The 13,089-nt window shown below is 38.5% G+C and overlaps 1 protein-coding gene across 3 annotated transcripts in view; it reads right to left on the bottom strand.

Annotated features, from left to right (window-relative positions):
• Positions 1-13,089, bottom strand: part of KDM7A (lysine demethylase 7A) — a 74,990-nt gene that overhangs the window by 18,427 nt on the left and 43,474 nt on the right. For all 3 annotated transcript variants that reach the window (XM_075725619.1, XM_075725691.1, XM_075725545.1), the window contains exons 8-12: positions 12,203-12,290; positions 11,360-11,466; positions 6,441-6,532; positions 2,075-2,164; positions 1,001-1,210 (exon numbers count right to left, since the gene is read on the bottom strand). In XM_075725619.1, the coding sequence (XP_075581734.1) occupies positions 1,001-1,210; positions 2,075-2,164; positions 6,441-6,532; positions 11,360-11,466; positions 12,203-12,290 (587 nt within the window). The remainder of the gene's footprint in view (positions 1-1,000; positions 1,211-2,074; positions 2,165-6,440; positions 6,533-11,359; positions 11,467-12,202; positions 12,291-13,089) is intronic.

The following is a 13,089-nucleotide window of genomic DNA, read 5'->3' on the forward strand; positions in this document are numbered from 1 at the left end:
TGACATATACTCTGAAGCAACTGGCGATACACTTATGTGCCCAACCAGGAACATGTAAAATATTATTTGTTTTTACAAGTCAATATTGGTCATGAACAATATATTTCTACATTAAATGACAATGACTAACACTCCTAAACATTTGTTTGTAGCAATGAACTGCACAGGTTAACTATCTGTGGTAAATTTTATGTTCAGCTTCCTGTCTTTGGGGGCTAAATGAATGTCTTGTTCATGCCTTATGAAGATCAGTATAAGGGCCCAAATCAGTATTTCTCCACTATGACAGTCCATCCCGCCCCAACTAAATTTGTCAGCTTTTCTTATTCTCAGAAAGCTACTTATTTCCATTCTCTCACTCCCTCTCCCATTTCTGTTGCTGTTTTTTGAAATAAGGTCATCAAACCTGAAAAAAGCCAAATTTTCAAGAGACTACATTTCGCTCATTCACTCCATGATACCTTTGTAGTACCACCACAAAGTCCGCAGCCCCACAATGGAGACCAAAGGCAGCCTTAGGCCTACTGGTAGGAATGCACAGTCATACAGGACATAGGAACATGACCAAAAAACAAGGCTAATCAAATTACAGTAACTGAACTATAAGAAACAGCTATCTAAAAACACACAGAGAAGCAGTGCGGCTCAGGGCCTCACCAAATCAAGGCTTTGCAAGCTCCTTTTTCTTCACAGAACTGACTCAAAGGAGCACTTGATAGCTACAGCAGTCCTAATTCAAAAACCATACTTGAAGTAGGTAGCAGGTTCAGGGCACCTTCTGAATCAAAAGGTTGAAGGAACCTCCACAAAAAATTATCAAGGAAGAGAGAAATTCCTATCAGGAAAACTCAAAAGAAAGAAACGAAAACCAAATCTATCTAAATCTCATATGACAAAGAGTAGTAGCCTGTATTCTTATTACGTTAAAAGCTTTTCTTTTCCAACAGAGATTAGAAATCTACTCTGGTTTTGTTTTTCTTGCACATAACTTAATACTTGCCTCCTCCCATGGTGACATCTCCAGCCTTTTCAGTACCTCCCTGGTGTGGAGTTCCAGGATGTCCAGATTAGAAGGAGTTTTGGTAGCATGGTCTCGCAGTTTCCTCACCCTTCGTCTGGAGTGGTGAGGGGAAGTTGTTTCATGCGAAGACCGTGAAGTTGGACACACACCAAGAATTCCCTGAGTTTTAACTAGTTTGCTGTTTTCCTCCTTTAATCAAAAACACATATTTCAGAACAGTCTCAGAGGAATAAATCCACATATTTAAGTGCTGCTTCTTATTCATCTAATTAAATGTAAGTTACATAAAATTGTTAGACCTTTTAGAGAAGTACTACATATTTCCTACAGATTTGACATACAAAGCTTGGTTCTATTGTACCTCTTTCTCATTTGGGGCTTTTAAACTCTCCCATAATAGTAGTGCTTAACACCAAAAGTTACCACCAAAACATAAGGTTTTATTCAGGAAGGCAGCGTAGGGTAGACATGTATTGTACCCAACAGATCACATTTCAGTTCTCTGAATTGTTCTCTCCACGTGCAAATGTCAGAATTTTTCAAGAATTTGTATTCATTAAGGAATAAAGGAGCAAAACACTGGTATAGAAGGGAAAAAAAGAAAGAAAAACCCCACTGACTATATAACAAATAGGGACAAAACATAAGAAAAAGAGCAAAAGAGGTGACAACTGGACCAGAAGTAACAAACAACAGGGTAGGAGAATGCAATATGCACAGAGTTTCAAATTAAACTCTCTAACAACATATTCACAGTAATTATTTTAAGTAGTTTTAAGTGAGAACATTTTAGAAATACCGACCTACAAATAATTTCACCATTAAAAAATCTTTTTTTTAAATACATAAAACACCCTTGCTATACATTTTCTTTATTTGAAATACCCATAGGTTAGTATTCCCAACAGTTCTCTTCTTGATCTTCTATTATTAAATGAATGTTAAAGAAATTAAAAGGTGAATACAGTCAATCAGAAGTGTAATTACTAAGGAATTCCCTGATTCAAAGATTTTTTTTCCTGCAGGCTTATGTAGTGTTGCCTCTGTTCTTACCTCTACAGAACGAATCACTTTTGAGAGCTCTTTTATGAGATGTCCAGGCCTAATGTTGTCTGGAATTTCAAAGGCATGTTCTGTTACAAGCTGTATGCGAAGGGGGAAGAAAAGATACTTAATTCATTTTCTCAGATAAAAGCGGAAGTCATACAAACTAAACAAATCTACAGGGAAAAAATTTAAAAAGAAAAAAAACAGATTAATTTCTTTAATAATGACTGCAAACTGCCAGGATACACACACACACACTGAAGCTTCCAGTCCAAGCTTTAGAAGGCAGCAGATATCCCTCAGTGTCTGATGCCCAGGGTACATAAGGGCGCCTCAAGTTTGGCCATCCCACAGCTTCTCTTAGAATCTTTAAGAATCCAAAGGAGGGGTAATACAAAGCCATACTGACAACCACTTAATTTTTTTTCCCCTCAGTACAGTACTCAGCTTCTTTATTTTCCTTTAGCATAGTCAGTATAGAGCCACACTTCAGAAACTCATTAATGACCTTTGAAACAGCTAAAGACTACGGAAATTTCACTGTGGCTAAAATTTAATCTAAGAAGCAAATCAAGAATAATAACGAGTAACCAACATGCAGATTTTTTAGATGTCTGCCTCACATTTGACTTCTAAAAATTGCCACCTTAGCTTATTTAAAATCTGGTAGGTTGGAGAAAGTAATTAAAAAATATTCCCTATAAAAAAGTTATGATGCTATAACAGTTTATGTTCCCTTTAATCCTCTGAAACAGTATCAGAGACAGGTTTTCTATTTACTTATCACCAATCTGAGTAAGTCCGAACACTCTAAAGTTAGATCTAGTAAAAAATATGTTTAATATTTTGTATGTACAGTTTAAATCTGCCCCAAGACACTTTTAGTTAAAATTAAACAGACAAAACTGCATTCACACAGACCAGAATAACTGACATGAATTCTGCTATCCCCTTAATCGACTATTTAAATGGAAAAATATCCCACAAACAGTATCAGCTACCCACATTTCAAAAATGAGATTCAGCAGCAAAATTATTGCTAGAAGCAATTTGATACTGTATGTGCATTTCATTGAACCTGGTTTCCTCTCAGTCATTAAAATGAATGCCCTCTCCACCACCTCCACCCCCAAAAAATCCCAAACCCAAACCCCAAACAACCCAAAAAAAACAACCACAGATGTATAACCATGGTATAACCATTCTTTTCAGTGCCATTAATTCTACAGGAAAGATTAAATTGGCTGCTATTATTTACCATTGTTCATTCTTTGAACACATCACCTCTACACATTCACGCTTGGGAACACAGCACCTCCGTCACTAAACTGTACAATTTTTCCAGCAAGTTACTGGTCATTTTAGGACCATTCAGTCCTTTCTACTTAAGGATTTCACTCTTCCAGAAGCCTTCCTGTCCATGAAGACTTCAAGAGGAAGTGACTGATGCAGTCCTCCAATACACTGACTTCAAAGTTTCTCTGGTTTAAAAATACTGAAAAGCCTTCCTAATGCAAACATAGTTTGTATCAGAAGTACATTATTTTGCCAGTATGATTTACAGTAACTCTGTGTGCAAAGTAAGTTCCACTGGCAAGCTCACTTGTTTGCTACTATAAAAGGTATCTATTTACACCAAAGCTTTCTCAATTAAGCTGTGGCAAAGTAATTATTTAAAAAAAAAAAATCCATCCAAGCAACTTAAATATGCGAACAAATTCAAATGAATACATAACCTAACAGTCTGACAGAAGGAAAGGATGGGCAGGAAATATGAATACCTACAGACACCATGTCTGAAAAATTATTATCATTATTAAATAACTTGTTTTTAAGTTGTCTCTGCATACTGCCTCTTGGAAAAGGAACAAGCAGCCTTTGGGACTGAGGAATTCTGTTCAAAATGGCCTAAGTATGTCAGGTAAAGAAAACAATGAAAAAAAGCTATGATTCATTCAAGAGCTTCAATAAATCGTTATGTAAATGTTGGAAATAAACAGAGGAAAAAGAAACTGGTCTTAAATCAAGAGATACAGATTTTATAAAGTCCTGGTTGGCAAATGAATCCACCCATCTTTGGAAACTAGCATCACAATGAAGTATATCAATACTAAAGAAACCACACAAAAAAGTAAAGATAAAATAAAAATAATTAACCCCACATCCCTCCCTCCTTACAAAAAAGCCTGATTTTTTTTCTTCTACAACAGCTATTAATTTTTTTTTTCAAAAACACAGAACAGTTGCTCAAAATAATCTTACTGTTTCATGGATCAAACATCTGAAAAATTGAGTCTGAGACTTGTTGCTTATGCAAGCTGGAAGGAAGCCAGAGCTAAAATCCAAGAACTCGGATGACTGGATAGGCCATCATCTTTATTGTGTGTATCAACTAAGCTGCAGACTGATGATCTGCACCAAAGTAATCAGAGGATACATGTAACTGATAAAAGCCCTGCACAAACTGAATTAAAATCAATATATGAAAACTAAAATAATTTTAGTAGCACTCAATCTCTATTCTCAGCATCTTGTAATTTTTGGCAGTTTTTAAATATTGCGGAAATGAAGATACTGCTGTCCTGCTAAAGATGAGTTTGAAGTTCTCCAGCAAATAGTTTAAAGCAATTCACTAAGGTAATTCACATGTCTTGAAAAGACATACTCCATGATACTAATGTGAAACCTCATGAGTAGGTTTCTCATTTGTGGAGTATTCATTTGTCATTTCTTTTTCAGATTCTGTCTGAAATCCCCAGCATGAGCAGATTGTGTAGCAACGTACAAAGCTCCTCCTGTCTTCATGTGGATACAGCTACAATCCTATCACGCACATGGCCTGCTGCAAAGAAAAGATTAGCTCACTTATGAAACAGTATCTAGAAAAGATGAACACAAGGTACAGAACATGATAGCTGGTGGACAGCAGACAACATTGTGGCTAGATCACTGATGCTGCGCGGTTTCTTCACAATTGAAGTGTCTGTTCAGCCAGTGGTTTGGGAATACTCATGGGTCTCATTAATAAGCACTCAGATTGCAGTACATGCAATTAATTTTTTTCCACAGAAAAGTAGGAAATGTATCATATTCTAGACGAAGTATTAATCAAACTACTTAATCAGCTACTAGACAGTACACAAATGCTACAATACTATACTACAGCAATCTAGAAAAGAGGAAGTCCAATCCAATTTCAAATTAAAATAAGGATTTATACAGGCTATGGTTGATCTCAGTTATCAGCAGCCTGATTACTCAGCTTGCTTATTATCCATGCCACGGATGCAGAGATAGCTTGGACAGCTTAGGCACAACATCCTGTAAATACTGCTACACTGCTTAATAGCTACCTTTGATTCAGAGTGGCACAAAGAGACACTGAAGAACTAACTCAGAGGTGTTACAAAGGGTCAGCAAAGGTTCACCTGGAATCAGTAATGCTACACAGGCTGGACCCTAGCTGATTCCACACAGAGTAACCACCTCTGCATTTGCACCTCGTGTTCAGTTCCACAAAGCTCATTATGTTGGATGCGGCATTGTGCAAATATCATACCTGTTGCATAATAAGTTCTTATACAAGGAGAACTTGAGGACAGAAAGACCAAACAGATCTCCAAGAGCCAGTTCAAGTCAGCATGGCCAGCAACAAACTAGAATTAATAAGCTCAGTCAGAACCAAACTGCCTGTCAGCAAACAGCACTTCCCAGGTTCCAAGAGGGCTTATTAACCCAGGCACATGAAAAAACACATGGAGTTAGGCCAGATCCAGTGCTGTGCCAAAACAAATAAGCTTTCCTGGAGAGCAGAGCACCAGCAAAGCCAGCATAGACAACACATTAATGATTTTACAAGAGTCAGCTGACATTCAACAGGGACAGTATTCAACTGAAGTTAATATCCTGATCTGAATCTAAACTGACTCTTCAGCAATACAGATGTACCTGAAATGTGCTCGCCAAAGCACTAACAGTAACAGAAAATGCTAAATATCAAGGCATTCCATCCTTCCATTGCCTCAGACTAGAATAAATCAACTATATAAACAGATTTGTTAGAAAAAAGCCCCGCCTTATCAGCTTATCCTCTAGCACGCTTATCCCATCCTAAGGTGAAGCAAGATTCTACTTCTGTCAGCTACAATACAAGAGTTTATTAATTGGTCTAAAAAGACTTTAGTAGCATCATGGAATATAAAATTGTCATGATGATTCTTCCCCAGATCAGCAGTACATACTCTCCATAGAGTCTTTCAGCACCCATTAACAGTTAAAAATAATCCTAAACTTTAAAAGGGCACAGACCTTTACTTACTTCTAAATCAAAACAGAGCTCACCAAAATAGCAAATAAAATCACTTATACTTACTTCTTTTTTCATCCATAATTTTAAAGCAGTAAGTAAAGCCTTCACTCCTTGCACTAAATAGCTTGGAGGCTGGAAACCATCTTCTCTCAGTTCTAAAAAGGATACAGATACCACTTTAGAAACACATTAACAGTGAAAGCAATAGAATGATATCTACCCTTCAGCCAATAAAGTTGCCATTATGCAAGAGTACAAAAAAGGAAAAACTGTGCAAGCAAATGAAACATGACATCCTGTATTTGTGTGCATACTGTAACAAAAAAACCCACCCAACCCAACCCTAAAGTGATTCTACGTAAAATCTTTTTTTTTTCTTTTTTTTTTTCTTACTCTTGGGTGAATTAGGGATAGTTTACAACATACTAAAGGTCAATTAGAACAAAACAGATCTAAAATACAGAGCAAAAGAAAACATATTTGAAGAAAGAAATCACTTTTACTTCATTCAGAAATATTTCAGTCAAAGGGGACCAGAAGGATGTGGGATGTATCTCTAAATTAGAATTCCTATTGCATATTCACATACATACAGCAAACGGTTCACACTAGCACACTTCCACTCCCCAAACATTTTCTGTCACCCTTCCAAATATCACAGTTCTCCCTCACACAGTTTACATCATTTTTCCTCCCAAAATCAAAAGGGGGGTGGGGTGGAAATCACTCTGCTACAGAAGCTGCTCTTCTTAAGAAAGATGGTGCTCCCAAGTGATTGCAATTCCTTTTCCATTTTCTCTTTTCCTTCATGGGGAAAAAAAGAAGGGAAAAGACAAATCCTCCACAAAGAGTCAAAAGTAGATTGCAACCTTCCCCCATGTTCCTGACAAATATTTCCACTTGTCAATAGCAAATGGACCAACACTAGAACTATTTGGCTTATTTTATTCCCTTAAAAGAATACACTAATAAAACACTATTCTTATGGATAACGTATTAGTCTGCTGGCAGAAAAAGGTAGAGTTCTGTTACTAAGATGCCTCTTATTTTTTAAAGGGTACAAGAAGGAGTGGCAGGCCTTTGAATTGCAGCAGAAGTCTCTCTGCCCACCAGCTGACTCAGCTGATAAAATTTTGAGAATACAACACAGCACCACAGACTGGAATTTTTAGCTGCAATTGAAAAGACTGCATGACGTAAGAGTAATCAAAATGAATGAGTATCAGATAGATGAACAAGTTACCTATTCTGAAGCCCCAAGAACAACAAAGAAAAATAGTTTAAGTGAATGCCATAGCATGTATAGTATCATAAAACACTTCTTGCCAATAAAAAGACAAAATGAAAATGTTTATGACCCTGTTATAATTTTGTAAAAAGAACCAGAAAGATATATTGTGCTGACCTGAATTCCACATAAAGTACTACTAATAACCATGCACTGAGCATTTTACAAGTTGGTCATCACCATTACATTTCACAACTGAACTGTTATCTTCCCTTACTTATAAAACAAAGGATTCTGACTGGGTAAACACTTGATTCACATGAGTCTTGATGCCAAAGGCCAACATAATCTTCACTCTAGCCATGGAAACCTCAGTTTTGATTTTTTTATGATGGGTTTATAGATCATAGCATTGTTCTGCAACAAAATATCTCCTAAGCCATAGATTAAAAACAACATGAGAATAAGCTTCATACCCCTCCCCTAAGACACAAGTCATAAGAGGCTCCTAGTCTATATACTCAAGGAGTAATGCGATAAAAAGGGGAGGGAGAAGCAGGGGGGAACAGACACGGGACATGACACAGTTAGCCAGATGATTTAGAAACATATATCCCACTGATTTTCCATCAGGAATACAGCTCCTGTGTCTTCTGACGAGTTTATAAATTGTAAATACACAGGTATGAGACCAACCAAAGCAAGCTTTCAAGAAGAAAATACTCTTTTTTTTTGGAAGGAAAAATATTCTGCAAATTTGTTCTATTTGGTAAGATTTCCGAGTTGCTTTAGGTTCATCCAGAAACTTTAAATGCTCATTTCGGAAACAAGGGCTGTTCAATGCCTTCATTTGCTGAAAGGAAAATAGATCATTTTCAATAATTGTAACTGTTTTCATTTTAGAAAAAGGTTACATGAGATTCTGATCTCTTCCAAAGCAGAACCTGAATTCAGCAGCCTCCTTTGAAGGTTGATTTCTCTCCTTTGAAATACATCATTTGGAATATGACATTTATTATTAAGATTAAATAGAGCAGGCAGAGGGCAGAATATTTGAGGACAAGAAGGTGAAGTCAGACAGGCACTCTCTCAAGCTCCATTCTACATGGGTACAGATATAGGAATTACAGGACTAGATGAAGAAGTTTGGAAAGGACCAGAGACGTCTACTGAGACATCTGTTGAGATGTCTATTGATAAGCACCAATACAAATGATTTAACACAACTCATGGGAACTGATGCATCTGTCCTATAAAAGCCCTCACAGACACCTTTCCCTTCATAGAATCATAGAATCGTTTAGGTTGGAAAAGACCTTTAAGATCATCCAATCCAACCATTAACCTACACTACCAAGTCTACTCTAAGCCAATCAAGGGTAGACTAGACTAAACCATGTCCCAAAGTGCCACATTTACCCGTTTTTTTGAACGCTTCCAGGGATGGTGACTCCACCACCTCTCTGGACAGCCTGTTCCAATGCTTGACCACTCTTTCTGTGAAGAAATTTTTCCTAATACCCAATCTAAACCTCCCCTGGCGCAGCTTGAGCCCATTTCCTCTCATCCTATCGCTAGCTACTTGGGAGAAGAGACCAACACCCACCTCACTACTACCTCATTTCAGGTAGTCGTAGAGAGCGATAAGGTCTCCCCTCAGCCTCCTCTTCTCCAGACTAAACAACCCCAGTTCCCTCAGCCGCTCCTCATAAGGCCTGTGCTCCAGACCCTTCACCAGCCTTGTTGCCCTTCTCTGAACACGCTCCAGCACCTCAATGTCCTTCTTGTATTGAGGGGCCCAAAACTGGACACAGTATTCCAGGTGTGGCCTCACCAGTGCCAAGTACAGGGGGACAATCACTTCCCTGCTCCTGCTGGCCACACAATTCCTGATACAAGCCAGGATGCTGTTGGCCTTGTTGGCCACCTGGGCACACTGCTGGCTCATGTTCAGCCAGCTGTCTACCAACACCCCCAGGTCCTTTTCAGCCAGGCAGCTTTCCAGCCGCTCTTCCCCAAGCCTGTAGCACTGCATGGGGTTGTTGTGACCAAAGTGCAGGACCCGGCACTTGGCCTTGTTGAACCTCATACAGTTGGCCTCAGCCCATCGGTCCAGCCTGTTCAGGTCCCTCTGCAGGGCCATCCTACCCTCGAGCAGATCGACACTCCCACCCAGTTTGGTGTCATCTGCAAACTTACTGAGGGTGCACTCAATCCCCTCACCCAGATCATCGATAAAGATATTAAACAAGGCTGGCCCCAAAACAGAGCCCTGGGGAACACCACTCGTGACCAGCCGCCAACTGGACTTAACTCCATTTACAACTACTCTCTGGGCTCGGCCACCCAACCAGTTTTTTACCCAACGAAGAGTATGCCTGTCCAAGCCATGAGCTGCCAGCTTCCCAAGGAGAATATTGTGGGAGACGGTGTCAAAAGCTTTGCTAAAGTCCAGGTAAATGACATCCACAGCCTTTCCATCATCTACCAGGCGGGTCACCAGGTCATAAAAGGAGATCAGGTTGGTCAAGCAGGACCTGCCTTTCATGAACCCATGCTGGCTGGGCCTGATCCCGTGGTTGACCTGCACTTGCCTGTTGAGTTCACTCAAGATGAACCTCTCCATAATCTTTCCCAGCACCGAGGTCAGGCTGACAGGCCTGTAGTTCTCCGGGTCCTCCTTCCGGCCCTTCTTGTAGATAGGCGTCACGATGGCAAGCCCCCAGTCATCAGGGACCTCCCCTGTTAACCAGGACTGCTGATAGATGATGGACAGTGGCTTGGAAAGCTCCTCTGCCAGCTCCCTCAGTACTCTCGGGTGGATCCCATCTGGCCCCATAGACTTGTGAGCGTCCAGGTGGCGTAGCAGATCATTAACTGCTTCCTCATGGACTATGAGGGCTCCATTCTGGTCCCCATCCCTATCCTCTAGCTCAGGGGCCTGAGTACCCTGGGGATGACCGGTCTGGCTGTTTGTTCACAATGAAGAGCAGAAGACAACAGATAGTTTGACTGAAAAGGTCAAAGAAAACTGTAGAAGTGCAAGAAAACCTCTTCCTTCAGCTGTGAAGCTACCAAGAAAAAACACACAGATCTAAGACAGTGGGATCATTTACAGAGTCATTTCCTGAAAGAAAGAGAAAAAGGCTACCAAAGGGTACTCAAAGATCTTAAATGATATGGAAGAAGCCTGAGTGAAAAACCAATGCCACTGACATAAGTTTCTATCTTCCTTAATGAGATCTCTTCAGATAATGGCAAATTAATCCTATTTGGCTGGTAGTATAATTGCACTGTGCCATGATCTCAGATACTCTGTCTTGATAATCTAGAATATTTTCATTGACCACCTATATCATCAGCATTGGATGAAAAACACTAATAAAATAGTTCAAAGGTTCCAGCAGCTTGCTACAAAGTGCTAGTTACATGCATCACCGAGTGCATTAAGATTTCTGCACAGCACAAGTTACCATAGAAACCTTTAATCAAAGTAGTTTTCAGAAAGATCATTTACTGAAACCCAGAACTGCTGGATCTAGAACTGTCACAGTGCAGCATTCACTAAAATCTGGTTAAAAAATAATCTGACTTTTCCAAAAAAAGGAATTCAAGCCTGGTTTTCCAGCTTAAAATGTTTACTCTGTTCACACAACAGCAGTATAATTTTCTCCATTATCAATGAAGAGAGAAAAGGAAAAAAAAAAAAAAGGTGCAGATACACATATATCTCTTAAAACAAAACAAGGATTACCCTTCAATGTTTCCAGTAAGTTTTTGGCCACAAACCAACAGATGGCTTCAAAGAAAGGAAATTTGAAAAGATCTGGAGTTTTTAGCCTCTTCTCCATTTCGTAACACCTGAATAAATAGAAATATCACAAAACGTGAATATTTTAATTATCAAATTCACTATTCAACTATGTAATCATTCAAATTGACACAATGTCCAAAATAAAATAAAATAACCATGGCCATGATAAAGAAAAGAAGCCAAGTACCACATAGTTAAATCCCAACAAGACCACAGACAAGATTGAACTCTGGTCTCATCCAGGCTCTGACCTTATCAAGTTTGACTGCGGCACTTCTAAGAATAAAGTTGGACTTCATAAAACTAGGATACAAACCCAATGTGTGATCTTTTAACAGATGGAATTTTATCAGGATTCCACTGTAATAAATAAAAACAATATGTTTAGAAGACAGCTCCACATCTTGGACAAAAACTAAATACAGCTGCCCTTAGAGCAATGCTGACTTGAGGATGCTCATTTCAACTCAGTGTTGCACACCTGGGCTTGGCTCAGTTTTGTTTTACTCGCTTACACTAATCTCCAAAGTAGAGTTTTTCTTTCTTTTTTTTTTTTCCTTTTATTCACTTAAATTCTTGCATACCCTTCATTTTGCTTTTGAAACAAACTTTGCAGAAGTGAAATAAGAGTATGTGCTTGATACAGTCTAACTGAAAATGCCACACTATTGTCTGTTTGAGAGCCTGTACCGAGCTGATCCTGGTTAAGAGCATGAAGAAAAATATCTATTAAAAGAATATCCTACTTAATGAGGAAAAGGTATAGGACGAGCTGAGACTAACCTGAGCTGCATGCCAATATTGAGGTTGTGCAAAAAGTTTCCTCCAAAAGCCATACAATCCTGAGATGTGAGCACAGCGTGAATCCAGCCTGAAATGACAGATTCTGAAGGTTAATTCATACATATAAATTATTCTAAGACTGTTTTTAAATACATATATAAGTAAAAACACTGTACCCGGAAACAAAAAAGCAAACAAATTTGCATGCTGTGCCGGGAACAAGTAATTAAATTTTAACAACATGTAAACTGCAGTGTTTCAGAAATCTAGTGGAACTCTAGTTTTCTGAAGGAGTTAAGATTAAGACATTTTTTATGGGGGGCGGGGGTAATGCAAGACCACCAGTGATTTCTCAAGTAAAAATTCCCAAAAGTTTTCCCTCCAATCAACAAAAATAAGCAAGTCAGGAAAAACATACTGAACAAAAGATAAAGTGATAAAAATAAAACAGAAATTATATTACTTTAAATGTGTACATGTTGCTTGCAGTAACTGAGCTGTTTGTACAACATAAAGAAGTCATTTAGCAATACTGAAGTTTCTCAAATAAGAATTCAGAAGTAGTTCCATTAATTATTCTAAATTCCAGTGAAATTATTATCAGTTGAAAACCCAGTTTAGGCACTCTGACTATATAAATTTGTCACATAATTGAAATATTCTCCTTGTGAACTCCACTATTCAACACGGCAAAGCATGGCCAACATTATCCTATCAATCTGGCTGACTACTACTGGAAAATTTCAAGTACACAAAAGAACATATGATATTAGCTTCCCAATTAAAAACAGTAACCTTTAAAATTTATACAGTACAGCTGTAATGTAAATAAACTACAAATAGAGTTTCTTCCTTCAAGATTTTTTTTCTGATTTTGCGTGCATACA

This window comes from Pelecanus crispus, chromosome 1 (genome assembly GCF_030463565.1).
Source record: "Pelecanus crispus isolate bPelCri1 chromosome 1, bPelCri1.pri, whole genome shotgun sequence".
NCBI lineage: Eukaryota > Metazoa > Chordata > Aves > Pelecaniformes > Pelecanidae > Pelecanus > Pelecanus crispus.